General features: G+C 42.0%; 2 protein-coding genes and 22 non-coding genes across 25 annotated transcripts; 1 reads left to right on the top strand and 23 right to left on the bottom strand.

Annotated features, from left to right (window-relative positions):
- The first annotated feature begins 72 nt into the window (after window positions 1–72).
- Window positions 73–16,621, top strand: LOC146524742 (signal-transducing adaptor protein 1-like). 2 transcript variants are annotated; one of them, XM_085172955.1, is made up of 11 exons: window positions 73–518; window positions 687–1,171; window positions 2,797–2,868; window positions 3,024–3,140; window positions 3,276–3,332; window positions 3,957–4,129; window positions 4,272–4,403; window positions 4,906–4,975; window positions 14,764–14,866; window positions 14,937–15,113; window positions 15,230–16,621. In XM_085172955.1, exons 2-11 carry the CDS (start codon window positions 1,070–1,072, stop codon window positions 15,346–15,348), a joined length of 1,122 nt encoding a protein of 373 aa, XP_085029081.1. In that variant the 5' UTR covers window positions 73–518; window positions 687–1,069; the 3' UTR covers window positions 15,349–16,621. The 2 variants fall into 2 exon arrangements, with proteins under 2 accessions (XP_085029081.1, XP_085029075.1); XM_085172949.1 differs by having other exon boundaries at window positions 73–1,171.
- Window positions 5,446–5,518, bottom strand: trnaf-gaa (transfer RNA phenylalanine (anticodon GAA)). Its single transcript has one exon. It is a non-coding gene; the product is annotated as a tRNA-Phe (tRNA).
- On the bottom strand, window positions 5,811–5,883 carry trnaf-gaa (transfer RNA phenylalanine (anticodon GAA)). Its single transcript has one exon. It is a non-coding gene; the product is annotated as a tRNA-Phe (tRNA).
- Window positions 6,163–6,235, bottom strand: trnaf-gaa (transfer RNA phenylalanine (anticodon GAA)). The gene has a single exon. It is a non-coding gene; the product is annotated as a tRNA-Phe (tRNA).
- On the bottom strand, window positions 6,527–6,599 carry trnaf-gaa (transfer RNA phenylalanine (anticodon GAA)). Its single transcript has one exon. It is a non-coding gene; the product is annotated as a tRNA-Phe (tRNA).
- Window positions 6,892–6,964, bottom strand: trnaf-gaa (transfer RNA phenylalanine (anticodon GAA)). Its single transcript has one exon. It is a non-coding gene; the product is annotated as a tRNA-Phe (tRNA).
- On the bottom strand, window positions 7,244–7,316 carry trnaf-gaa (transfer RNA phenylalanine (anticodon GAA)). The gene has a single exon. It is a non-coding gene; the product is annotated as a tRNA-Phe (tRNA).
- On the bottom strand, window positions 7,608–7,680 carry trnaf-gaa (transfer RNA phenylalanine (anticodon GAA)). Its single transcript has one exon. It is a non-coding gene; the product is annotated as a tRNA-Phe (tRNA).
- Window positions 7,972–8,044, bottom strand: trnaf-gaa (transfer RNA phenylalanine (anticodon GAA)). Its single transcript has one exon. It is a non-coding gene; the product is annotated as a tRNA-Phe (tRNA).
- On the bottom strand, window positions 8,337–8,409 carry trnaf-gaa (transfer RNA phenylalanine (anticodon GAA)). The gene has a single exon. It is a non-coding gene; the product is annotated as a tRNA-Phe (tRNA).
- On the bottom strand, window positions 8,689–8,761 carry trnaf-gaa (transfer RNA phenylalanine (anticodon GAA)). Its single transcript has one exon. It is a non-coding gene; the product is annotated as a tRNA-Phe (tRNA).
- On the bottom strand, window positions 9,054–9,126 carry trnaf-gaa (transfer RNA phenylalanine (anticodon GAA)). Its single transcript has one exon. It is a non-coding gene; the product is annotated as a tRNA-Phe (tRNA).
- trnaf-gaa (transfer RNA phenylalanine (anticodon GAA)) lies at window positions 9,418–9,490 on the bottom strand. Its single transcript has one exon. It is a non-coding gene; the product is annotated as a tRNA-Phe (tRNA).
- Window positions 9,770–9,842, bottom strand: trnaf-gaa (transfer RNA phenylalanine (anticodon GAA)). The gene has a single exon. It is a non-coding gene; the product is annotated as a tRNA-Phe (tRNA).
- On the bottom strand, window positions 10,135–10,207 carry trnaf-gaa (transfer RNA phenylalanine (anticodon GAA)). Its single transcript has one exon. It is a non-coding gene; the product is annotated as a tRNA-Phe (tRNA).
- Window positions 10,487–10,559, bottom strand: trnaf-gaa (transfer RNA phenylalanine (anticodon GAA)). The gene has a single exon. It is a non-coding gene; the product is annotated as a tRNA-Phe (tRNA).
- Window positions 10,851–10,923, bottom strand: trnaf-gaa (transfer RNA phenylalanine (anticodon GAA)). Its single transcript has one exon. It is a non-coding gene; the product is annotated as a tRNA-Phe (tRNA).
- On the bottom strand, window positions 11,216–11,288 carry trnaf-gaa (transfer RNA phenylalanine (anticodon GAA)). Its single transcript has one exon. It is a non-coding gene; the product is annotated as a tRNA-Phe (tRNA).
- trnaf-gaa (transfer RNA phenylalanine (anticodon GAA)) lies at window positions 11,568–11,640 on the bottom strand. Its single transcript has one exon. It is a non-coding gene; the product is annotated as a tRNA-Phe (tRNA).
- On the bottom strand, window positions 11,932–12,004 carry trnaf-gaa (transfer RNA phenylalanine (anticodon GAA)). Its single transcript has one exon. It is a non-coding gene; the product is annotated as a tRNA-Phe (tRNA).
- trnaf-gaa (transfer RNA phenylalanine (anticodon GAA)) lies at window positions 12,573–12,645 on the bottom strand. The gene has a single exon. It is a non-coding gene; the product is annotated as a tRNA-Phe (tRNA).
- On the bottom strand, window positions 12,937–13,009 carry trnaf-gaa (transfer RNA phenylalanine (anticodon GAA)). The gene has a single exon. It is a non-coding gene; the product is annotated as a tRNA-Phe (tRNA).
- Window positions 14,169–14,241, bottom strand: trnal-gag (transfer RNA leucine (anticodon GAG)). The gene has a single exon. It is a non-coding gene; the product is annotated as a tRNA-Leu (tRNA).
- Window positions 16,443–27,215, bottom strand: ankrd13d (ankyrin repeat domain 13 family, member D). Its single transcript, XM_085172888.1, has 16 exons — window positions 26,305–27,215; window positions 26,048–26,183; window positions 25,837–25,961; window positions 25,564–25,609; window positions 25,135–25,278; window positions 24,699–24,888; window positions 24,470–24,536; window positions 24,187–24,268; window positions 23,616–23,677; window positions 23,370–23,500; window positions 23,131–23,288; window positions 22,600–22,713; window positions 22,322–22,494; window positions 21,962–22,041; window positions 20,883–21,116; window positions 16,443–16,983 (listed from the first exon to the last, which is right to left on the bottom strand). Exons 1-16 carry the CDS (start codon window positions 26,386–26,388, stop codon window positions 16,920–16,922), a joined length of 1,890 nt encoding a protein of 629 aa, XP_085029014.1. The 5' UTR covers window positions 26,389–27,215; the 3' UTR covers window positions 16,443–16,919.
- Window positions 27,216–27,316: the final 101 nt, after the last annotated feature.

Below are 27,316 nucleotides of genomic sequence, written 5' to 3'. Positions count from 1 at the left end.
GTGGTAACTGCTACCTTACTGCTGCTGAGGATAATACGATGATGTCACTCCAGCTATAACTAATAATCTATATAAATGTATAGCTAACACTCTGTTATTTCTGTTATCTGCTACACAATATCGAACTATTTATTTATCTACCTAGCATCACTGAATTTTAAGTAGTGATGCAGGTTTCAGCAATTTACTTTTTTTTTTTAAGTTTTCAGTCTAATTTTGCCCTCGTCCTTTACACCTTAAAATATATTGACACCATCTTATAGTCAAGTTTAAACCATTCTGCGTATTGTGTATTTTCAACTTTGTGATAAATCTGTCTTAGTAGGTGGCGCCGTGCCAGCTCTCACACGACAAATCCTGCTGAATGTTTTTAAACAAGTGTTGCTTATCTTCTTTAATCGTGTGTTCAATCGAAATATTACGCTGACTTGCAATATTAAGAGCTTGTGCGTGTGTGTGTATGTGTGAATTCCCCAGAATCTGTTTGCAGTCCCCTTTACACCTGAATTAAATTCTAGGTAAGAATTTATTATGTTTAAAGTTAAGATAAATCTCCAAGAAATAAGTGTAGTTAACTGAAATAATCTTTGATCTGATGTGAACGTGTGTGTGTGCGTGTGTGTGTGTGTGTGTGTATGTGTGTGTGTGTGTGTGTGTGTGTGCACATAATTTATTGTGGTGTAAAGCTTTTTAGGGATATGCTCAGGTCCAAAGTACAAAAGCACAAGTTAGTATGAGAGTTCTTATAACACCAGCTACTTCCTTCTTTATATATTTACTAACATTTCCTCATTCTGAGGGAGAGGACAGTGCTGAGGCTGAAGGTGGGGGAAAGAAAGGCTTATCTTTGTACATTTATGGCCTCGTGATCAAAACTCTCATATTCTGGACGTCTAGTCTCAATTCATACCCGTTATCAGAGCCTCATAAGGAAACAAAATCAGAACAAAGCTTTTCCAGGACTCAGCAGTTCGCCCTTGACTAGTGACTGCACTGTAAGACATAAGCTGAGCCAAAGCTGAGCCAAACCAGGGCAGAAGAAGACGTTGACTTGAGAGACTACTGGACAATGTCAATGCCCCCCAGAGTTGTCCACAAGAGGAGGGAGACGATCACAGCCCTGCCTCTCTACTACTCCGGACACCTGCTGAAGAAACACAGTAAAGACAAGGTAGGAACGAATGTGGGGAATAAACACGAGGAAATGTAAATAATTAAGAGTAAAATCAAACAAAAGCTGCAAAAGTCTATCAAAAATAAGGACTCATAATGGAGAATTAGCTTTGTCTGCCTGTTACTAAATCACTTATACTGACTGACAGTATTTTAATGCTGTAGTTCAGAGAGCTGGGTCGCACTGCACTGCACTGTAATGTTGGTTGCTGAGTACAAGCTACATATTTGATTATTAATCCGCTAGATTACATAAATTTGATTTGATTACTCTTGGACTACTTTAAAAAGTGGAGACAAAGCCAATTTTGTGTTACTCAACATCAAAAAACATAAAAATGTTTTATTTCTGTACTCTTCATGCAGTCATGACTTTCAGCAGACACACAGTGCTGTGGTACACATAAACTATGTAGGACACATTTTTATGAGTTTGTTTTATTGGTTATCGAAAAGGTTTTATAACTGTGAAACATTTTAATGGCATGAAAAATGTAGAGAAGCAATTTTTGACATTATTATTCAAATGTAATCTGGGCTGACTGTAGTTGTTTCAATCTGACGTAAACTGTTACTGCCTTATTGTGGAGAGGGGACTAAATTTAACCACCTTTTATCACCGGTGGGTGAGTAGCTCGGCTCTGACGGTGTATCATATTTTATAATGGTAATACAACAATAAATATACAAGACATAGAGGTCTGTATGTAAATACCTCATCTGTAAATTATCTCACAGCCTTTAGATAAGTGTAAATACAATCATGTGACAAAGAGCATTTTTGAAAAAGCTACATCCTTATTGTTTCCACAGGAGTTAAGAGGGTAAGAGGCAGCCATGGGCTGTTAATCAAATGTACTTGTTGAACTGATCATCAGCAAAAGTTTTAGCAGTTTGCTAGTGTGGACCATTCTGGTGTGTTTTAAGACAATCTACCCAGGAGTCGACGTCTCATCAAGATCAGAAAAATTTCAACAACAACCAAGAGCTACATTTCAGACTCTACAGGCCTCAGTTAGCGTGTTAAATGTTAATGTTTACACCAGAACAGTTAGAAAAAGACTGAACAAGTAGTGCATTTTTGGAAGGGTTGCCAGCAGAAAGCCTCTGTTCTTACTAAAGCAAACATGGCAGCACAGCTTTGATCCGCAAGGTTGCATGTGAACAAACCACGAGACTTCTGAAACATCGTCCTTTGGACAGATGAGACCAAAGTAGAAATGTTTGGAGATAATGTACAGCAACACGTTTGGAAAAAACAAACACAACATATCAGCACAAACACCTCATACCGATTGCAAACATGGCGGTACAGTTGAGTTGACTGTGAATCTCTCTGTATACTAAATATACAAATGTGAGGCCATCTGTCTGACAGCTAAAACGTGGCAAAAGTGGGTCATGCAACTATACAATGGAGAGCACCAAATCTACTAAAGAATTGCTGAAAAGAGAAAAGAATCAAGGTGCTGCAGTAGCTCAGTCAAAGTCCAGATAGCAACTAGATACCGAATCAGGAAGTGTGCATAGTTTTCCACATGGCTGCGTAGCTGAAAAATTGAAACAGGTCAAGTGTAAGTAGTTTAAGTGTGATGCCTGATATGTTCATCAAATGACTTTCAGGATTTCAAGAAATACTATGGAGAGCTCCGTGGGTGTTCGCTGTTTCTGTATAAAGATGACACACAGGATACGGTAAGCAAACACCTATGTTTGTTCACATTGTGCGCTTGACTAATTACCTGAATCATCTTTTGAAAATATGTGGAGTGTTTAATTCCAAGAATTAGGAAGTAGCTTTGAGGGGCAATAAGGAAGTGCTGGGAGCACTGACCTGATTTTTTTCTCAGTATACAGAGAAGTTGGACCTGGACCAGCTGAAGTCGATGGAGTCAGACTCTCCATATCAGAAGAAGGAACCCACTGTGTTCACTCTCAGCCTCAGCACAGAGAAGGTGCAACTTAAGGTCTGTTGTGATAAAACTCACTTCAAATGATCCAATTACATCTAATATTTAATCTTATAATTAATCACTGGATGGATCAATACTATACATCGCTCCAGCTTTTTATCAACTCTGTGTGTGTGTGTGTGTGTGTAGATGGACAGTGCAGACATGGGAGAGGTGTGGAGGGGTTTCATCCTGACTGTGGTCAAGGTGAGCAAACACACACCGATCTAATTGATTCAGCACAATTATTTCCATTTATACAGGATATTACACACACACAGTGGTATTTAAATAATGTTCACTTGATACAAATAAAGTCTGAAGTCCTTCGCATCATTACTGCACAGCAGAAATCGAGACCCAGGCAACATTTTTTCTGTTCAGTGATGATGACCCTCAGTTTCTTGTTTGTAGCTGAACGCCTGGTGTTGTCTTTTGTGATTGGATGTGTTGTGCATTCAAAGATGCTCTTCTGCCTTAGTTGTAATGAGCCGTCAGCTATATGGGAAAATCCCAAAAGATCAGCAGTTTCTGAAATAATCAGACGTGCCCATTCAGCACCAACAGCAAAGTCCGAGTCACTTAAATCCTCTTTTTTTCTTCTCAGTTTGAACTTCAGCAGGTTATCTTGACTGTGTCCACATGCCTAAAATGTGCTGAGTTGCTGCCATTTGATTGGCTGATTAGATATTGGTGTAAATGAGCAAGGTGCCAGATAAAGTGGCCAGTGAATAAACGTTTATATATTTTTTAAAATATATCAGGATATACTTTTGAACATGTTACAGATGATCTGAATGGTACTGAGGTCGAGCTCGTGTTTCCTTGCAGAAGGAGCTTCCCAGTAAGCTGCAGCTGATGCCTGGCCAGGTGTTACAGCTGAAGGAGGTTCTCGCTCAGGAAATAAAAAGAAAATCCCCATCGTCACGTCCACCGCTCCCACCTCGACCAGGTTTCCTCTCAGGCCCGCCATCCGCAGACAAATTGAGCTCTGAGATTGCTGAGTAAGCACTGTCTCCTGTTTGTGTAAACGCTGATCATTTGTAGGTTCAGAAAATTCTCAGATAGACTTTAAAAAGTGCTTCAAAACAGTTAAAATACAATAAATAAAAGTGTGCCTCATTGTTTTTCCTTTGAATCCTGTAGGTGTTTCTTTGATGTGACTCGAAAGGAGGCTGAGAAGATGCTAGAGGAAAACCCAGAGTGTGGAAGCATCATCCTTCGCCCGTCCACCATGCCCAACAACTACGCCTTGACCCTCAGACAAGTGTCATCCAGGTCTGCTAATCTATTCAAACCACTGATATACACCACTGAATGCAAAATACCTGCTTATAAATAACTATTGAATTTTAACCATTAATCTTTTTGTATTATAAATCTTCTCCTGTACTGACTGATTTCATCAGCACATCAGCTATAAATGTCTTGTTTTATATCTCTTTTTTATATCTCTTACAATAATATATATTACTGAGTTTTAGAACTATTTTAATATTGTTCCTGCTAATTTCGTAATGTGACGTGAGTTTGAGTGCTTTGAAAGGTGCCAACAAACAATTTATTCACCTTATTATTATTATTACTGGTAAGTCAGACACATGGACACAGAGAATGAAGTGTTCACCAGGAACTAACTGGCGATAAAAACAGTATTGAGTGGGACAGACAGAAAGTGGAACGTAATATGAACTTTGCTCAGTGAAAGCCCATTGAGCAAAAAACACACTGTGAAGAATTTAACTGTAATATAATCATCACAACGTTTCTTCTGTTTCAGCGGGCCTGTAATGAAGAATTACAGAGTGACGCAAATAAACGCCGGATTTGTCATTGAACTGGAGACACCAGTAAGTCCTTACAGGCTCTCACAGCTTCTCACCAATCAGAATGTATTTCAGCTATAGGACACATTTACACATAAAGTTCCTTCAAAGCCACAGGAGCACAAGTGATTCAAAGAAGAATCGTGAGTGTGTAGTGAGTGAAATTAGAGGTGGACAGATCAATTGTGTCGTTAACGATACTGGTTTTGAATGAACACTTTAGTAAGTTTTTTGGAGATATTTACCTGCTGGCATTAAAACATAATCCACATAATCAAAGCACAATGCCGAAACCCAGGATTTTTCACAGGAAAAACAATTAAAATGGGATTAACTTCAGATGAAACCAGATTGTTTACTGGGGCAACCCACATACACAATTCTGTTCAGATTCATGGATGTAGAGAAGGAGGACATGCAGAGGGTTGGTGTTGCAGAAAAATACTGTAGCTCACCTTTTTTAAAGACTAATTAATCAGTTAATCAAAGCACAATGCCGAAACCCGGGATTGAACCAGGGACCGTCAGATCTTCAGTCTGACGCTCTCCCAGCTGAGCTATTTCGGCAGTGAAAGGGTAGGACGTCCCCTGACTTCAGCCAAACTCAGACGCGCCTACAGACTGAAAATCCTACTTCTACCCTAAAAAGCTTACTTCAGTCGCTTAAAATCACCAAACACTTTGCAGTGACCTCACTTTCCAACAGCTAAGAGATGATTTCTTTCCCTGTTTCGGGAACAAGAAGCTGGTTGATGTCAGTAAACTGCTCTGCCATACCTGTGCTGTTGGTGTTTTGACTGAGTGTAAATAGAAACAGGTTATCTGACTTTAATTAGGACTCCAAATAAATGCGCCACATTGCCGAAACCCGGGATTGAACCAGGGACCTTCAGATCTTCAGTCTGACGCTCTCCCAGCTGAGCTATTTCGGCGACAAATGTGCTCAGCAGAAGGACTTGTGTGTTCGCCTCACTTGAACAAACCTCAGGCTAGTTTTAAGTCATGATCCATGCCTAGAAACTCACAGGAAAAACAATTAAAATGGGATTAACTTCAGATGAAACCAGATTGTTTACTGGGGCAACCCACATACACAATTCTGTTCAGATTCATGGATGTAGAGAAGGAGGACATGCAAAGGGTTGGTGTTGCAGAAAAACACTGTAGCTCACCTTTTTTAAAGATGAATTAATCACTTAATCAAAGCACAATGCCGAAACCCGGGATTGAACCAGGGACCTTCAGATCTTCAGTCTGACGCTCTCCCAACTGAGCTATTTCGGCAGTGAAAGGGTAGGACGTCCCCTTACTTCAGCCAAACTCAGACGCGCCTACAGACTGAAAATCCTACTACTACCCTAAAAAGCTTACTTCAGTCGCTTAAAATCACCAAACACTTTGCAGTGACCTCACTTTCCAACAGCTAAGAGATGATTTCTTTCCCTGTTTCGGGAACAAGAAGCTGGTTGATGTCAGTAAACTGCTCTGCCATACCTGTGCTGTTGGTGTTTTGACTAAATGTAAATAGAAAGGGTTATCTGACTTTAATTAGGACTCCAAATAAATGCACCACATTGCCAAAACCCGGGATTGAACCAGGGACCTTCAGATCTTCAGTCTGACGCTCTCCCAGCTGAGCTATTTCGGCAGTGAAAGGGTAGGACATCCCCTTACTTCAGCCAAACTCAGACGCGCCTACAGACTGAAAATCCTACTTCTACCCTAAAAAGCTTACTTCAGTCGCTTAAAATCACCAAACACTTTGCAGTGACCTCACTTTCCAACAGCTAAGAGATGATTTCTTTCCCTGTTTCGGGAACAAGAAGCTGGTTGATGTCAGTAAACTGCTCTGCCATACCTGTGCTGTTGGTGTTTTGACTGAGTGTAAATAGAAACAGGTTATCTGACTTTAATTAGGACTCCAAATAAATGCGCCACATTGCCGAAACCCGGGATTGAACCAGAGACCTTCAGATCTTCAGTCTGACGCTCTCCCAGCTGAGCTATTTCGGCGACAAATGTGGTCAGCAGAAGGACCTGTGTGTTCGCCTCACTTGAACAAACCTCAGGCTAGTTTTAAGTCATGATCCATGCCTAGAAACTCACAGGAAAAACAATTAAAATGGGATTAACTTCAGATGAAACCAGATTGTTTACTGGGGCAACCCACATACACAATTCTGTTCAGATTCATGGATGTAGAGAAGGAGGACATGCAAAGGGTTGGTGTTGCAGAAAAATACTGTAGCTCACCTTTTTTAAAGATGAATTAATCACTTAATCAAAGCACAATGCCGAAACCCGGGATTGAACCAGGGACCTTCAGATCTTCAGTCTGACGCTCTCCCAACTGAGCTATTTCGGCAGTGAAAGGGTAGGACGTCCCCTTACTTCAGCCAAACTCAGACGCGCCTACAGACTGAAACTCCTACTTCTACCCTAAAAAGCTTACTTCAGTCGCTTAAAATCACCAAACACTTTGCAGTGACCTCACTTTCCAACAGCTAAGAGATGATTTCTTTCCCTGTTTAGGGAACAAGAAGCTGGTTGATGTCAGTAAACTGCTCTGCCATACCTGTGCTGTTGGTGTTTTGACTAAATGTAAATAGAAAGGGTTATCTGACTTTAATTAGGACTCCAAATAAATGCACCACATTGCCGAAACCCGGGATTGAACCAGGGACCTTCAGATCTTCAGTCTGACGCTCTCCCAGCTGAGCTATTTCGGCAGTGAAAGGGTAGGACGTCCCCTTACTTCAGCCAAACTCAGACGCGCCTACAGACTGAAAATCCTACTTCTACCCTAAAAAGCTTACTTCAGTCGCTTAAAATCACCAAACACTTTGCAGTGACCTCACTTTCCAACAGCTAAGAGATGATTTCTTTCCCTGTTTCGGGAACAAGAAGCTGGTTGATGTCAGTAAACTGCTCTGCCATACCTGTGCTGTTGGTGTTTTGACTAAATGTAAATAGAAAGGGTTATCTGACTTTAATTAGGACTCCAAATAAATGCGCCACATTGCCGAAACCCGGGATTGAACCAGGGACCTTCAGATCTTCAGTCTGACGCTCTCCCAACTGAGCTATTTCGGCAGTGAAAGGGTAGGACGTCCCCTTACTTCAGCCAAACTCAGACGCGCCTACAGACTGAAAATCCTACTTCTACCCTAAAAAGCTTACTTCAGTCGCTTAAAATCACCAAACACTTTGCAGTGACCTCACTTTCCAACAGCTAAGAGATGATTTCTTTCCCTGTTTCGGGAAGAAGAAGCTGGTTGATGTCAGTAAACTGCTCTGCCATACCTGTGCTGTTGGTGTTTTGACTGAGTGTAAATAGAAACAGGTTATCTGACTTTAATTAGGACTCCAAATAAATGCGCCACATTGCCGAAACCCGGGATTGAACCAGAGACCTTCAGATCTTCAGTCTGACGCTCTCCCAGCTGAGCTATTTCGGCGACAAATGTGGTCAGCAGAAGGACCTGTGTGTTCGCCTCACTTGAACAAACCTCAGGCTAGTTTTAAGTCATGATCCATGCCTAGAAACTCACAGGAAAAACAATTAAAATGGGATTAACTTCAGATGAAACCAGATTGTTTACTGGGGCAACCCACATACACAATTCTGTTCAGATTCATGGATGTAGAGAAGGAGGACATGCAAAGGGTTGGTGTTGCAGAAAAATACTGTAGCTCACCTTTTTTAAAGATGAATTAATCACTTAATCAAAGCACAATGCCGAAACCCGGGATTGAACCAGGGACCTTCAGCTCTTCAGTCTGACGCTCTCCCAACTGAGCTATTTCGGCAGTGAAAGGGTAGGACGTCCCCTTACTTCAGCCAAACTCAGACGCGCCTACAGACTGAAACTCCTACTTCTACCCTAAAAAGCTTACTTCAGTCGCTTAAAATCACCAAACACTTTGCAGTGACCTCACTTTCCAACAGCTAAGAGATGATTTCTTTCCCTGTTTCGGGAACAAGAAGCTGGTTGATGTCAGTAAACTGCTCTGCCATACCTGTGCTGTTGGTGTTTTGACTGAGTGTAAATAGAAACAGGTTATCTGACTTTAATTAGGACTCCAAATAAATGCACGACATTGCCAAAACCCGGGATTGAACCAGGGACCTTCAGATCTTCAGTCTGATGCTCTCCCAGCTGAGCTATTTCGGCAGTGAAAGGGTAGGACATCCCCTTACTTCAGCCAAACTCAGACGCGCCTACAGACTGAAAATCCTACTTCTACCCTAAAAAGCTTACTTCAGTCGCTTAAAATCACCAAACACTTTGCAGTGACCTCACTTTCCAACAGCTAAGAGATGATTTCTTTCCCTGTTTCGGGAACAAGAAGCTGGTTGATGTCAGTAAACTGCTCTGCCATACCTGTGCTGTTGGTGTTTTGACTAAATGTAAATAGAAAGGGTTATCTGACTTTAATTAGGACTCCAAATAAATGCACGACATTGCCGAAACCCGGGATTGAACCATGGACCTTCAGATCTTCAGTCTGACGCTCTCCCAGCTGAGCTATTTCGGCGACAAATGCGCTCAGTAGAAGGACCTGTGTGTTCGCCTCACTTGAACAAACCTCAGGCTAGTTTTAAGTCATGATCCATGCCTAGAAACTCACAGGAAAAACAATTAAAATGGGATTAACTTCAGATGAAACCAGATTGTTTACTGGGGCAACCCACATACACAATTCTGTTCAGATTCATGGATGTAGAGAAGGAGGACATGCAGAGGGTTGGTGTTGCAGAAAAATACTGTAGCTCACCTTTTTTAAAGATGAATTAATCAGTTAATCAAAGCACAATGCCAAAATCCAGGATTGAACCAGGGACCTTCAGATCTTCAGTCTGACGCTCTCCCAACTGAGCTATTTCGGCAGTGAAAGGGTAGGACGTCCCCTTACTTCAGCCAAACTCAGACGCGCCTACAGACTGAAAATCCTACTTCTACCCTAAAAAGCTTACTTCAGTCGCTTAAAATCACCAAACACTTTGCAGTGACCTCACTTTCCAACAGCTAAGAGATGATTTCTTTCCCTGTTTCGGGAACAAGAAGCTGGTTGATGTCAGTAAACTGCTCTGCCATACCTGTGCTGTTGGTGTTTTGACTGAGTGTAAATAGAAACAGGTTATCTGACTTTAATTAGGACTCCAAATAAATGCGCCACATTGCCGAAACCCGGGATTGAACCAGGGACCTTCAGATCTTCAGTCTGACGCTCTCCCAGCTGAGCTATTTCGGCGACAAATGTGCTCAGCAGAAGGACTTGTGTGTTCGCCTCACTTGAACAAACCTCAGGCTAGTTTTAAGTCATGATCCATGCCTAGAAACTCACAGGAAAAACAATTAAAATGGGATTAACTTCAGATGAAACCAGATTGTTTACTGGGGCAACCCACATACACAATTCTGTTCAGATTCATGGATGTAGAGAAGGAGGACATGCAAAGGGTTGGTGTTGCAGAAAAACACTGTAGCTCACCTTTTTTAAAGATGAATTAATCACTTAATCAAAGCACAATGCCGAAACCCGGGATTGAACCAGGGCCCTTCAGATCTTCAGTCTGACGCTCTCCCAACTGAGCTATTTCGGCAGTGAAAGGGTAGGACGTCCCCTTACTTCAGCCAAACTCAGACGCGCCTACAGACTGAAAATCCTACTTCTACCCTAAAAAGCTTACTTCAGTCGCTTAAAATCACCAAACACTTTGCAGTGACCTCACTTTCCAACAGCTAAGAGATGATTTCTTTCCCTGTTTCGGGAACAAGAAGCTGGTTGATGTCAGTAAACTGCTCTGCCATACCTGTGCTGTTGGTGTTTTGACTAAATGTAAATAGAAAGGGTTATCTGACTTTAATTAGGACTCCAAATAAATGCACCACATTGCCGAAACCCGGGATTGAACCAGGGACCTTCAGATCTTCAGTCTGACGCTCTCCCAACTGAGCTATTTCGGCAGTGAAAGGGTAGGACGTCCCCTTACTTCAGCCAAACTCAGACGCGCCTACAGACTGAAAATCCTACTTCTACCCTAAAAAGCTTACTTCAGTCGCTTAAAATCACCAAACACTTTGCAGTGACCTCACTTTCCAACAGCTAAGAGATGATTTCTTTCCCTGTTTCGGGAACAAGAAGCTGGTTGATGTCAGTAAACTGCTCTGCCATACCTGTGCTGTTGGTGTTTTGACTGAGTGTAAATAGAAACAGGTTATCTGACTTTAATTAGGACTCCAAATAAATGCGCCACATTGCCGAAACCCGGGATTGAACCAGAGACCTTCAGATCTTCAGTCTGACGCTCTCCCAGCTGAGCTATTTCGGCGACAAATGTGGTCAGCAGAAGGACCTGTGTGTTCGCCTCACTTGAACAAACCTCAGGCTAGTTTTAAGTCATGATCCATGCCTAGAAACTCACAGGAAAAACAATTAAAATGGGATTAACTTCAGATGAAACCAGATTGTTTACTGGGGCAACCCACATACACAATTCTGTTCAGATTCATGGATGTAGAGAAGGAGGACATGCAAAGGGTTGGTGTTGCAGAAAAATACTGTAGCTCACCTTTTTTAAAGATGAATTAATCACTTAATCAAAGCACAATGCCGAAACCCGGGATTGAACCAGGGACCTTTAGATCTTCAGTCTGACGCTCTCCCAACTGAGCTATTTCGGCAGTGAAAGGGTAGGACGTCCCCTTACTTCAGCCAAACTCAGACGCGCCTACAGACTGAAACTCCTACTTCTACCCTAAAAAGCTTACTTCAGTCGCTTAAAATCACCAAACACTTTGCAGTGACCTCACTTTCCAACAGCTAAGAGATGATTTCTTTCCCTGTTTCGGGAACAAGAAGCTGGTTGATGTCAGTAAACTGCTCTGCCATACCTGTGCTGTTGGTGTTTTGACTAAATGTAAATAGAAAGGGTTATCTGACTTTAATTAGGACTCCAAATAAATGCACCACATTGCCGAAACCCGGGATTGAACCAGGGACCTTCAGATCTTCAGTCTGACGCTCTCCCAGCTGAGCTATTTCGGCAGTGAAAGGGTAGGACGTCCCCTTACTTCAGCCAAACTCAGACGCGCCTACAGACTGAAAATCCTACTTCTACCCTAAAAAGCTTACTTCAGTCGCTTAAAATCACCAAACACTTTGCAGTGACCTCACTTTCCAACAGCTAAGAGATGATTTCTTTCCCTGTTTCGGGAACAAGAAGCTGGTTGATGTCAGTAAACTGCTCTGCCATACCTGTGCTGTTGGTGTTTTGACTAAATGTAAATAGAAAGGGTTATCTGACTTTAATTAGGACTCCAAATAAATGCACCACATTGCCCAAATGTGTTGACAAATATGTTCAGCAGAAGGACCTGTGTGTTCGCCTCACTTGAACAAACCTCAGGCTAGTTTTAAGTCATGATCCATGCCTAGAAACTCACAGGAAAAACAATTAAAATGGGATTAACTTCAGATGAAACCAGATTGTTTACTGGGGCAACCCACATACACAATTCTGTTCAGATTCATGGATGTAGAGAAGGAGGACATGCAGAAAAACACTGTAGCTCACCTTTTTTAAAGATTGATTAATCAGTTAATCAAAGCACAATGCCGAAACCCGGGATTGAACCAGGGACCTTCAGATCTTCAGTCTGACGCTCTCCCAACTGAGCTATTTCGGCAGTGAAAGGGTAGGACGTCCCCTTACTTCAGCCAAACTCAGACGCGCCTACAGACTGAAAATCCTACTTCTACCCTAAAAAGCTTAATTCAGTCGCTTAAAATCACCAAACACTTTGCAGTGACCTCACTTTCCAACAGCTAAGAGATGATTTGTTTCCCTGTTTCAGGAACAAGAAGCTGGTTGATGTCAGTAAACTGCTCTGCCATACCTGTGCTGTTGGTGTTTTGACTGAATGTAAATAGAAAGGGTTATCTGACTTTAATTAGGACTCCAAAAAAGTGCACCACATTGCCGAAACCCGGGATTGAACCAGGGACCTTCAGATCTTCAGTCTGACGCTCTCCCAACTGAGCTATTTCGGCACTGGAGTGTCACTTTGATGCATGCTCAATCATCCAGGTAAGTAAATCTCCAAAAGTTGATTCTGTTCATCTGGACGAAGCGCTTTGTGGGAGAAATGTTTCGTCACTCATCCAAGTGACTTCTTCAGTCTCAGCTGACTGTAGGTTACCCCAATCTTATAAACAGTACATTTGCATAATGACGGAAACCAACCCAGTGAAAGAACAACGGGCTGGGAGGTCAGTTCCTTAATCTTAATTATGCAAATTCTCATGACCATTGATGGTACCATGAGTACCATTCACAGAGAGTTGGGGAATTTCTGCAATCACAGCATTGTAAGATGGCGAAAGATGTACCCTTAGGCCCCCTCCTCGATTCAGAGATGGTCTTTCCCTTTTCATGTAAATGCCCTCATTGACTCTGCGCTCAAACCAGCGTTCCTCCCTCTCCAGGATGTGTACATCCTCATCTTTGACAGAGTGTCCACTGGCCTGTAGGAGTGAATAGACTGCAGAGTCCTGGCCTGATGAGGTAGCTTTTCTGTGTTGTGCCATCCGCTTCGCCAGAGGTTGTTTGGTTTCCCCGATGTATAAGTCCTGGCAATCCTCCTGGCACTTAACAGCGTACACTATGTTACTCTGTTTGTGTCACTCTTTCACTGGGCTGGTTTCAGTCATTATGCAATGTAATGTTTATAAGATTGGGGAAACCTGCAGTCAGCTGAGACTGAAGAAGTCACTTGGATGAGTGACGAAACGATTCTCCCACAAAACGTCACGATCATATGAACAGAATCAACTTTTGGAGAGCACTGGAGTATCACCAAGCGTCCATGACTTGCACCAAAAAGGGCAAGTGATTCAGTAACTGACATCACCCAGGTGCTGCTGACCAACAGAGTGCCAGTGGAAACTGTACAACTGTTAGCACAAAGACAGAGGAAGAGGAAAAAGGGAAGGCATATGAGAAGGGAGCAGGAGAGAAGGAAAGGCAGGAGTGCACATATGTACAAATGCATTTCTCTTACTAAACCATTTACTGGTTAAATAAGGCGTCAGGCTTTTTTTTTAACATTGAACCATTTTAGATACAGGTCAGATTTAAAAGGCAGAGGTTGTGATTCAATTTTATGGTTTTATTAGGCCTTTATCATCCTTTCTCTGATTAAATGGTTAATGCCGAAACTCAGGATTGAACCAGGGGCCTTCAGATCCTCAATCTGACGCTCTCCCAACTGAGCTATTTCGGCAATGTACTACACATGGAGAATGAGGGAGAGCACTGTAATCAGACCAAAACAGTCAAATAATGCCACCTGGTCCAATCAGAGACATTATCAGTTGTTGATCAAATAACGACCAAAAACTCATATATAAAAGCAAAATGCACTTACAGAAAGGACACAGGATTAATAAATGCTGCAGAGAATCATTATGTGATTTATTGCACAGAGCAATAAAACTGTAGAGCTAATAAAGACTTAAGATCTGAGGGTCCTAGGTTCAAGTCCAGGTTTTGGCAATGTAGTACATTTCTGTGGAGCACAAAGTTCAGATTATTGCCAGTTTGCAAGTCTCAGCAGAACAGTGAAGCTTTACAGTGTTAAACAGGCCGCCTGTAATTATCGTTGTTTTATTATTATTTTATAAGCTGTAGAAGTGTCATAAAATCTGCTGTCTGTAATAGAGGAATGACAGATACTTCTGATAAATCAAAGGGGAGCATCATTAACCGAGTCTATCTTTTGCTTTTTTTCACACGTCCTCTGTAGGTGACCGTCAGCTCCCTGAAGGATGTTCTAAAATACTTCATTGAAAAAACTGAGTATCGGCTTTGTCCTTTCATTCCATCTCAGCCCTACGACACTTTGATCGGTGAGAGTACTGCTTTTAAAAATGGTTACAGTGAAGTGGGCAACTCCTAACCACAGATTGTGTTCAATAGAGGCGTCACCAGCTCCCAAGTGCCTCGACACAACCCCACGTGCACCTAAACCACTACCAAAGGCACAAGTGCCCCCTATGCTGCGGTCACGGACCAAAGAGGAGATTCTGCCAAACAAGCCTGATGAGGGAGAATATGTCATTCCTGATGATCCCAATGACTCCAGCCTGAATCTAGGTGAGCAGAGTCAATGTTGATTTAAAAACAAAACAAACAAGCGAACGGGCAGAAGGTTAAATCAAGGCAAATGTAACAGCAAGTCTAAATGACTTGAATGCTTTTGTCTAAACCAGCTCAGTTGGATGATGAGCTCAGGAGAGCCCTGAAACAACGGAGAGAAAACATCTATGTTTCGACTGATGAGAAAGTCTCCCCCTATGAAACAAAACTGAATGGAAAAACAACAATCTAACACGGCACGGTACCTACAGCTCAGAGATCACAATGTTCACGGTGAAAATGGCTAAATTCTGCTTTATTGAAACGAAATTTATACATTTTTCTCCAAGATGGGAGAGTTTGGACCGTTGCTTAAATATTGTGACCAAATGAGCGGACGGTGCTAGATGATCAAAGGAATTTCTGTGTTTATTTCAGTGACCACTAATGTCTGCATCCGTCATTGCAATCCAGCTGAGGGGTGTCAATAAAAAAGCTGAACATTTCATCCCGTAGTCAGTCCCAAAAACTTTGTAAAAGATTAAATGTTTGTTCAAATCTTTGTACCTGTGGATGGATCCGTATTGGAACTTTTACACTGAGGGTTCACCAAAGTAATCAACCCCCTCGGGAACTTGGATGTTAAGGAATGAAAAGTCATGCCCTGGATGTTTGAGGATGTTTAGACTGGGCTGAGGGCGGCCATCAGTGACACCGCCACAGCTAAAGTAATAATACCAGAAGTAGGAGGGTCTGAACATGAGGATGAAACATGTTTGAGAGCCCGAGAATATTTTTTAAAAAGCTTGGACAATTTCTAGATAAGATTTTCACACTGCAGAGTTGTAAGATTATCAGTGAACGTCTTTAATATGTTCTTGATGAAAGATTGTTTACATGTCCAACGTTGCATCACTGTACTCCATTTTTGTATTTTTAATAAGTTTTGTAAGAGTGAGCTTAAACACTGTCACTGGGGTTGAATATGATTCCAACTCTGCTGAGTGCTTTCTTGATTTACTGATTGATTGATGACTATTTTCACAATACAAAAGTGATGACTCTGATGTCAAAAATCTCACGTAGGTGAAAACAATCAACTGCCAAAGTAACATGAATAGGTTTTGCGGATTAGCTTTGATTTTTGTCTCAGCTTCTGCCTGTTATTCATGTTTAAATGTGTAAAAAAAAAGAAAAGAAAAGAAACATAAAAGCTTAAAGCTCTGTTGTTTATTTCAGATCAATGTATAATTAAATTGTAAATACAGAAAACTGATGTTTCTTCTCATTCTTTATTAATAAATTAAAAACAAACAAACAAAAAAAACCCACAGACACAATCCAGGATCATTGTTATTTTTTTTTAATTTTCCACACACAGGAGTAAGCCAACATAAACTTTTGAAATGTTATAGTTTTATAAGTTATTTCATTGAGATTGCACTTTTTTCTTTTATTTTTTAGCTTTATTGTGGATCATGTTATAGGTTTAAAGTTTAAGGATCATTCATTACTCAGTAAAGACAGCAAGACTGTGAAAAATATTCAATAAAAAAGAAAACCAAACACTCTATCCCTTTTCGTCTCGGTCCTTGACTATAGAGTTTATTTTTTGTTGTTTTTTTAAGAGTAACGGTCTCTTCCTGTTTCACATTTCTTATATTCAGGTCCTTTTACACTCTGTTGTAGCAGCCTTCGTGTGAGAAATACAAATAAAATATCTGTAATAAGTTAACATCTCAGGATTTAAAAAATAAAACAGAATAAATAAGATGATTGTTCCCTAATGTAGACCTGCCTCCGCCTGCCCTTGTCGGTGTTACATTACTTTTCGGTGAGTGACAGCTGCAGGATCCTCTCCAGCTCCTCCTCCTCCTCCTTACGCTTCCTGTAGCAAAATAAGAAGTTCATCTGTCAGAACACTGACAGTATCATCACTTTAAGATGACTTTCTTCACAGATTTAAGGCGTCTGAAAGGCTGTTCGGATCGTGTTATAAGTGTAATCTGATAATTATAATAATAATAATAATGGATTGCATTTTATACAGCGCTTTTCAGGGCCCTCAAAGCGCTGTACAATTCCACTATTCATTCACTCTCACATTCACGCACTGGTGGAGGCAAGCTACAGTTGTAGGCTGCCATATCGCACCACCACCAGTAGGCGAAGTGTCTTGCCCAAGGACACAACGACCGAGACTGTCCAAGCCGGGGCTCGAACTGGCAACCTTCCGGTTACAAGACGAACTGCCAAGCCACGATCGCCCGATAGTGTGTTAAAGTAGTGTTAAATGTAAAGTGGTGTATTTGATATCCCCGTGTAGGTGTTCCGGCATCATCTTAACCCTTCAAAGCATGAATCACAAAATAATTGTCAGAAAATTCAAATTTTTTAACAATGGAGTATTTGGTGAATCTTCTGATGAAATTTAAAAAACATGAAATATTAATTTGCATATATGAGTTTAAATTTGTATCATATTTTATAATATTTTTTGCAATTTATTCCATACAAATATCTCCTGCACTTTATTTGGGTTTTTCAGGGGGTGGGGTTAGGGGAGGGAGATCACACTTGTGATGTAATCTCAAAAACTCACTTAACAAATATTATTTGGCTTTAAAGGGATCAAGCACATTGTTGTGAGCCTTCCAATGTGGGAGTGGGGGGTTTGTTTATATTAAATTTTCCTCCAGAACAAACAGTAAACATTTAACTCTTTTCTTTAATCAGTTTGTACACAAGAACATATTATCAACTTAGGTTTGCCATTAGCCAAATTTAGGTTACTCGTGTTTTAAAAGCATTAACTTCTTGGCTAATGCTGACTGGCCATTTGCGATGCTGATCCTGGAGCAACATTAGTATTGATGATGCAGGAACAACACCAACACACCAAAAGATTGAACAAATGTGGCTTGTTTGGAAGGACTGAAAGAAGAAAGCCTCCTCTCTCTAAAAAGCACATGGCAGAACAGATTGGGTTTGCAAAGCTGCATCTGAACAAAGCACAAGACTTTTGGAACAATGTCCTTTGGACAGACGAGGGGTGATGATCTGGGCTTGTTTTGCAGTCACAGGGCCTGGGCACCTTGTAGTCATTGAGTGGACTATGAACTCCTCTGTATACCAAAGCATTCTAGAGTCAAATGTGAGGCCATCTGTCACAACAGAAGGGCTGACTCAACCTGATTGAAATGCTGTGGTAGGGCATTAAGAGAAACCCTGCCAACCTCGATGAACTGAAGCAATGTTGTAAAGAAGCGTGACGTGAGAGACTGATGTAGAAAATAATTAGGTCAAGTTATTTATACTGAAAGGTGTTTCTACAAGCTTCTCAATCACATGGTGTACTCCGTTTCTCACAGGACCATAGCTGGAAAAAAAAGTTGTCAATCTAAGAAAACTGCACAGTTCTTGCTGAAGCGCGCATGAATTATGAAAATCAAGAAATTTACTAATAAAAAACAGGTTGAACAGGTGAATGCATTTAATCAGGTTACCACCCAAACGAAAGGCACCAAAAGCAACGTGACTTCACACCGAATTTGCAGCTCATTACCATCTGACACAAAGGAGGATGGAAGAGTAACTCACTGCTAAATGTGCATTAACTCAACAGAGATGACTGAGGATGACCGCCTGAAAACAACACATGAGTCTGAGTCGTTGTGAGTCCAAACCTGGGTCAGAATTTTTTAATTTTTGCCTTTATTTTATAAAATTGTGTCCGTAGAAGTTCACAAGACTGCAGAATGAGAAGTGACCCCCCACAGCCCTCCACTGTTTTGCTCGTTCAGTGGACTGAACCTTTCACTTTGGGCATTTAACATCTGATGAAAGCCCTCGTGCTTCATAAAGACACTTTTACACTGCCTGTACAGCTAACAGTTTGCAGGTTCAATCGGGCCTCTTCAACAGCAGCTGAACTATGAGCTGCCATTAACACCAGAAATAATTAGACCGCTACAGCTGAAGGCTGAGATAGTTATAATAACATCCGATAAACTACTTTGCTATCTGGCTATGATAGCGCTGGGTAGCATTAATGGGGTGTTGACAAGCAGTATTTTATCCCTCATTATCTTCCTCTCCTTTTTTTCATATTTTATTTTTCAAGCTTAAAAGATTTTTAATGTTTCCAGTAGGGGTGGGCGATATAAACGATATACAATAGAAACGATATAAATTTGGCCAACGATAGAGATTTTGACTATATCGCTCTATCGCATGTTGATGATGTCATCAAGCTGCGCCTGTTTTGGTCGAAAGCATCACAGCGGCTAAAACCATTATCATCTGCAAATTATGCCGGGCGACAGTCATAGGAAAGAGATGAAGCACTTTTGAAATATGGGGAAAGCCAAAAACTGTGCTTCCTCCACTTCTGTAACATTGATTCATTAATGTTGAATTCTCTCGCAGCTGTTCTAGTCCCATGTTGTTGCAGTATATTAATAACTAACCTCGTATTGTGGATGAATAATCTCAGTTGTTCTCCTGACTGAAGTTTGGCCCGTGTATAGCATCCTGCTATGCGATTGCATTTGTCCCTGACCACCAGAATCCCTCACGTTAACTTTTCTCGAGTGGAAAAAAAGTTGGTGTTCATCCTCCAGCTTTACTGTGCTAATGTTATGCTAACATAGCTGTGTCGCTAGCAATCACGTAGCATAACATTATATACCAGGTAGTCCGACTTCAGTAACCCTGCAAACGCCACTGCTGTTTAGTTTTCTGTCTTCATTTATGTTGGAAGTGGTAGCAGAGCTGTACGTTTGAATTAGTTTCAAAAATCTATCAGTCAGAACATGGTATGTCATGTTTAGGTGGAAACTAGCGAGCTAACTTCCTGTTAACTTCTAACTCCGTTAAATTTAATAAATTCTGTTTTCATGGATGCATGGATGTAAAACTTAATTGTTACTCCCGATAAAGCAGTGTTCGTTTGACTTTGGGACCTGAAGTGGACGGAGTTTTGGACCCAGATTACTCCGCGAAGCTGCTCACTACGGCAGCCGTAATGCTCTGACAATCCATCAAGCGGTGCAGTTTACCAAAGTTGTACTAAAACATTTTTTAACAGATTTCTGCACGCCAAAATCGGTTCGACGTCAGTAAGCACAACCAGAATTCATAAGGCACACTCTCGATTTTTGAGACCTTTAAAGGATTTTAAATGTGCCTTATAGTGTGGAAAATATGTTATACAGAAGAAAATAATATATCGTGATATATATCGTTACCGCACATACGTCAAATCATATCGCGATATGAATTTTAGGCCATATCGCCCTGCCCTAGTTTCCAGCCACGTGAGAGCAAGGAAACTTGTCTGCAGTGTCCCCCGCCTCTAGCCCAGTGACAGATGGGTAACCCTGAATTAGATACGTGGTTATGAAAAAGGGTGGTTAGATGAATAGATGAATCCATCTGAATCCAACTGCTTCCCTAAGCAGGGAATAATTTGTCAGCATCATTTGTTTTTTGGGAGATTTTTGACACCTAAAGTGTCGCAGTTGTTGTTTGTCACACCATGCTGCCAAAATATGAGTTTGAGATGAAAGAGCAGAGGGCGGCACTCTCTGTGTGCACACTCCATTAAATTAAAACAAAAATAAAAAAGATGACTAATACTTTGTATGCTCTACAAATTCTAGCAGGTGTGAGAGGTTTTTTGTTTGTTTGTTGTGGTTTCTTCCTTCTGTCTAACAATTATAGGTCATATAAACCCAAAATTTCAGAAATGACTTATTTCCTCATCCATCTCGTCTCCACTCCCACCTGTCTATCTCCTCCTGCTCCCTGCAGGACAGCTCCATGGCAATCCGCAGCTGCTCGTCGAAGCTGGTCGCCACGCCGTAGTGTGCGGATAAGCGCGGATCGGTCACTGTGCTGTAGGAGAGCGGGGAGTTGGCGGTGGGGTCCAACGGAGAGACAGAAGAGGGCTGGCTGGGGTCGGCCATCTCCTCTCCCTCTCTGCTGGCCAGTGAGATGGACAGAGACTCCTGGATCGCCCTGAGACGGAAGAGAAATGAGGATACCGTTAAATAACGACGGGTCTCTTAACAGGAGACTTTTCAAGCTGCGCTTCATTACAGGATAAATTTAAGCTGGTGCTCTCAGGAGAAGGTGGGAAGAAAAAGCTCATCACTGAACTCTATTTAAAAATGTGTAATTAAGGCACTTCACAAGCCAGGGATTTCCCTACATAACAACAAGGAAGATAAGTTAAAACTGTCAGATTTTTCTTTACAGTAACAACTACAAGAGAGTTTGTGAGGTCATAACCTTTTAACCAGACATTTCAAAAAGTGAGTGAAAAGTATATGATCGGTGCCATTTGTTTCCATAGTGAAGAGGCGGAGCACTGGCAAGAAAGAAGAGCCTGTTAAATTTGGTTGCAGAGGTGTTATCACTTTCTTAGAAAGTGTAAGTATTAAAGTTTAATACCAGAGAAAACATATGGAGGATATCTACCAGCATGTCCTCATATCTCTGGCTGTTTTAACTAGTGTGAGCAGCGTGAAAGTGTCCGTGAACTGAAGCTGGGCCTGGCAGCTGATCTGTGTTGCATACGATTTAGACAGACTGACTGTGATAGCAGACATTTAGTCTCATCATTTCATTTGCAGAACAAACAAAAGTCAGAATGTCCAGCCAACAGTCCACAGACCAGTCATTGACATGTGTTGCATAGATGAGTGACTCAGCTGCCAGGTTTATGCTCCTCTCTGTCAAACACAACAATCTGGAAATAGTCCTTAGGTGTGTTGTGTGCCATCTCAGAATGTTTGAAGTAATTATTAAGGACATGGCCAGTTTAAGAAAAGAAGATGGGTAAAGCCTGAGGATAAGCTCACCTCTCCAGCTGAGAGTCTTCCTCGTACAGGGGAGACTGTGGCACCGGACGGCTGTTGGTGAGGGCCTCCCAGATGGTCACCTGAAAACCAGACACAAGGATTACACCTGGCTTTAGATTTAAGGACAACCTACACAGAGACTGTGCTGAGCTTTTAAATAATTCACAGTGGAATGAATTTGAGATGATAAAAACACTGTAACAGTATTATGACCCAAGACCCTTTGTTTTTTAAAAGGTGCTGTAAAACGTCACATGAGAAAGGCAAATTAATAAACTGAGAGAAAATTAAAAACACAGAAAAGTCTTGAAAGGAAAAGAAGAACAAGGCTCTGTGACCCAGAAGGGGATTTGTTCTGACCTGGTCGCTCTCTGTGCCGGCGTCCAGCAGGCTCTGCTGAATGGCAAACTGCAGCAGGTTGTCATCCTCATCCCTCATTGGCTCGCTGCGGCCCGGACCGAGAGTGGTGTAGTCGGGAGGGGGCTCAAACACTGAGGGGTCCACCTCACAGTGGAAGGGAGGAGTGGCCTGACCTGTGATATGAGAAGGTACATGATAATAACAATGATAATGATTACACGTCGATTTAAAGTCGCGTAAAGGTATCAGGTACCACTAAATGTTAGGTCAGTAGTTACCAGCTTCTCCGGGGCTCTCTGGTTTGTGAACCGTCACAGAACTGACCGGCTCGTCACAGCCGCACAGGTTGCTGAACGTCACTCTGGCATTCAACACATGAAACAGAGGAATCTCTGAAAGGCAGACGGAGAGTTCAGTCAGACATGAGATGTGGTGGCCAACAAGGACTTAAATAAAAACATATAAATAAAACTCCTTCCAAACCCACAAAAGGTGATTGGAGGCTCAGAGGTGATTGCATTTCTGGGATCTTCAATATATTTAATATAATTATATACTTCATATAAGCTAGGATTGCACACCCTAAACAAGACAGTTGCCATTTGGATTTAACCAGTTTTGACCGATGATTTGATACATGTGATTTTTACACCCTGGTGAACATAGAAACTAAAGTCTTTGCTCTCTCCTCTTTCATTTATACAGGTGCTTGCTCTTGTTATTGCAAAATAACTACTGTGAGATGATGTCAAGTTGGCAAACTTTCTCAAATAGTGCCACTAACAACATATATCTTTAACCACACTCACCTATCTTGACAGGGAAGCCTGGTGGCAGGCGGAGGGTGATGAAGTCACGCAGCTTGGCAAAGTGGGCGTTCGAAATGGCCATGAGGTCTATGATGGGTGTCACTTGCTCGGCCAGGGACAGGGGGTGAGACTCGCTCAACCACAGCGTTGCTTTAAACCTAGAATGGAGGCAGAACAACAAAAAGAGAAATAAGGGTGGTGATGAACATCTGTGCATGGATTTGCGTTGTGTATCTTACCTCTGAACTTTGCTGGTAAGCTCGATGGGACGTCCAATGTCGCGGCCGTTCAAGTTGAACTCCGGGTTGAAGTATTCCTCAGCTGTGATGGCTGTGGGGTTGTGAGGACTGGCGCACTGGGACACGTTGCTCTAAGGGAAATATGGAAAGGGAGCAGTAAGTAACATTGTTCATTAAAGGAGGCTGAAAGCAGTGTAGGTGGTGTGTGTGTGTAGATGTTAATGCACGGGCACTGCTGAGACTTACCCCATTGTGAGCTGTGTGCTGTTCAGCAATCCCCAGGAAAGACTGCAGAGGAGTCTTTGAGCCTGAGTAGGAAGACGAAAAGGAATAAAAAGAGATCACTATAAAAGTGCTACAAAAATCCATTAAAATTTACTCTGTATGGTCTGTTTAAAGTGGACTGCAAATTTTCAGCCCCATATTTTTATTCCAGCACTTTATTAGAGCAGCTCTGCAAAATAGTCCTTATTTATATTTTACTGTGCCTATGGACTGATGATCTATCTGACATGGAGCATTCTGAGCAGTTAGATGCTTCAGTTTCAGTCTCAGAGGGATTACTCATACTTATTATTTAAAACCTTGACCACGTTTAACATGAACATTCACACTTGTAGCAGTGTATATATGACCAGAAACAAGTAAAAGCATAATAAGTCCACTTAAGGAAAGTATCCATGAAGAGCTAATTTTCTAATACAATCAACATTTTATTACAATAAATTGGTGAAAAATCACATTTCTCAGTCTCCATGATCTGTTCAAGATACACACCTCATAACTGAGGTGTGTATCTGTGTGTATCCGTTGTTACCTTTGCTTCTCGACTTGTCCTGGTCTGACAGATGTTCTGTCCTTGAACGAGTCACCAGCTCCACATTGGTAGCGCTGTAAACCTTTACACAACAACGCACAAAGGAAAAGCACCCGTGAGCATTTTTGTTTGCTTTTACAAAAACATTTTTTTTTATTTATAATAACCATAAAACAGGGGTGTACAGTCAGGAGTATGAGTGTCTGCCTGTCTAAATTCAAAAGCACAGTTTGAAATAAATAATTAAATACATCTAAAACTAAATGGACTCACTCGCACTTACCTTAGCTTCATACCCACTGACGACCTCGCTCTTCTCAGAGCGCCAGCCCCAGATTCCAGACTTGTTCCTAAACACACAATGACAAATTAAGTACTCATTGTGCTAATATAATATATATTTCTACATGATTAACTGCGAGGATGCACTCAGAGTTTATGCACGGAAGCATGACAAATGAGATGTGTAGAAATAATTTAAGAATTCTGCGTATATGTATACAGTATGTTACCGCTCAAATGCAATATTGCGAGTGTTGAGGTGTGTGGAGACAATAGGCGATGTGAGTCTCTGGGCTGTGTTCTCTTGAGATGGCTGCATTGCTGCCAGGAGCGAAGGCGCATCACGAGGGGACAACACAAGCGGCTCTGTGTACACGACCTGCTTCTCATGGTCCACCTCCATGACCACTGCCCCATCGTCTGAGAAGAGACGGACAGATAGCACAAACAGCTAGGCTTTGTAATCAGTGTGCATACAAAACTCAATCAAGATACAAGTGCAAGAGGAAAATAACAATAATTCTGACAGAATGAAAGCCATCACAAAGCTAGAAGAACAGAATTGCTTTTTAGTCTTTCAGGGATGGCCTACATCAGCTCAGAATCTATCTATGTTAGTTAAAAGGCTTGCATGCTATTGTGGCCTAAGGTGCAAAAAGCGCATACCTCCACCCTTGAAGATATAGCTGCGTCGTCCTTTCAGCCAAGTCATGTGTTCAAAACCCAGGAGTGTGGTGTCCACACGGAGGCAAGAGCCACTCTTCCACACCCGGTAGACATCACTGGGGCACACTTTTGACACCAAGGGCACTGATATGGAAGTTGAAGAAGATGAGATGCAGTTACAGTGAAGTAGCACTAGAAACAATTTGAATACCTAATGAATAAAGGGCTGGCTGACAATAAAGCTGACAATTTTTGTATGAATTTATTAACTATCAATGAGAGAATCATATATGCTATAATCTGGTTGGTAGTGATACTCTAATTTTAATCCGCTGAACAACATCTGTTTGCTGCTGTTGTGGGAGCTGTCCAGCTACTTGTGGTGCTGAAACTGACCTCTGTGGATATGCATTAATGAGCCACACTCACCCCAACTGGTGAACTCCCACTTCATCTCCACATAAAAGTCTCGTGCCTGGAAGACACAGAAGACACTCTTAGATCTTCTCAAGTCTTCTTCCGTTTGTGCCTTCAGATTCAATACAGCTCAAGAGCTGCTATAAACATACACTGACACATCAGACTTAAACTTTTCCCCATCAACCTTCAACCAGGCACCAAGGAATTGATGAGGGTTGTCTCAGTTCAACGGGTCAGGTGTAAAACCCAAGAGATTACATTTGTGCAACCAGATGGATCTACCTGTCTTAGTTTGCTGAGCAGCTCGGGAATGCCCGCCAGTCTCTCAGTGGCACGCTTGAAGTCTCTGTACTGAAGCACCAGCTGTACAAGCTCAGGGTCCCCCGTGCTCACTGCCTCCTGCAAGACTGAAACATGCATTTATTTACAGAGGGTGTTTCTCTTCCCCTCAGTAGCCTGAGGGTAGGAAACAGAGAAGCAGCAGAGCACTCACTGGTCCAGCCCTGTGCGTTGCAATGTGTAGGGTCTGCAGAGTGCCTGAGCAGCACCCGGGTTGACTCCAGGTGGCCCAGACACACAGCAAGCTCCAGCGGGGTGCGCCCTCTCGGATCCAAGCGCTCCAGATCCTGCTGCAAAACCAAACACACAAGCAGCAGCAGCAGCATGAGCGCAATGCAGTTCGACATGCCAAAAACCCCCCCATCATCTATCATCAGCTCCAAAAAACAAAATCAAAGACACCCGTCTTACCTCTTTCTTCTGTAGCTCTCGATCCAGCTCCAGGTACTGATTGTTCCAAACCAGATAATGCAAAGGAAACGCTTCTTGAGCCATGTTTGACGACCGTTTGAGAGTTAATCAGGAAAGCTACGACTTCTGCAGTGACACCACAGCAGACGGGTGCTGCGCTGATCGGCACCGCTGCTTAGCTAGCTAGCCTCGTTTACAGCAGGGAATTGTAAACTCTGAATGCAAGAGGTGTGTCACCAAGGGGGAAAAAACCCTTCCACTCACTAAATATACCAAAGTTGCTAGCGTTAGTCAGCAACTAAACGACTACTGTACCTGCCTATGGAAATTAGTGGGCTGAGTTAGCTAGGCTAACTCAGCCCACTAATTTGTTGTAGTTAACGTTAACTAGCAGCTAGCTGGGCTAACGTTAGCTAACTGGCTAATAACATCATTTCCCTCTCGTTTTGGCGCCTGTGTTCCATTATTCGTAACTGAAGACAGCCTAAAATGCGCCTCAGTGTCCGCTCATTTTTTCCACAGTGTCCTTAAAGTAGTAAAATAGCGGGTGAAATTGCCGGCTGATGGAGTTAGCTAGCTTCTCCCTCGCTGCTGCCGCTGCTTCTACTGCAACCATTCCCCCCCTTTCTTATCGCAGGGCTGTCTAAATAACACAAGACACGGCCTTTACTCCGCTTTCACATCCAGGTCCCTCGAGTTGGGGCATCCGAGATGATGCTGGTGACAGTTAATGTCGGACAGCACTCGTTTCTTGCCAAGCAAACACATAATAAAGGCGATTACATCTGTCAGTCTGCTGCGATCCGGTACAAATATTTCTGTGTATTTACAGCCGCAGCGGCAGTTTTCTTTATTATTTATTTATCTAGGCGTCGCTTTATTTCCAGGTTATTGAGAGATGCTGGGTGGAGCCACCGAGGAGTGGATAGATGGTATAAACAGGAAAATACTAGTGATGTAATTGCAGTGCATCTTCCCCACTTTCAGCTCAACAGAAATCACGAAACCGAGC

The sequence above is a fragment of the Neolamprologus multifasciatus genome, chromosome 2 (assembly GCF_963576455.1).
Source record: "Neolamprologus multifasciatus chromosome 2, fNeoMul1.2, whole genome shotgun sequence".
NCBI classification, from domain to species: domain Eukaryota; kingdom Metazoa; phylum Chordata; class Actinopteri; order Cichliformes; family Cichlidae; genus Neolamprologus; species Neolamprologus multifasciatus.
Note: the sequence above shows the minus strand (reverse complement) of the source record. Positions and strands in the feature narration are given on the sequence as shown.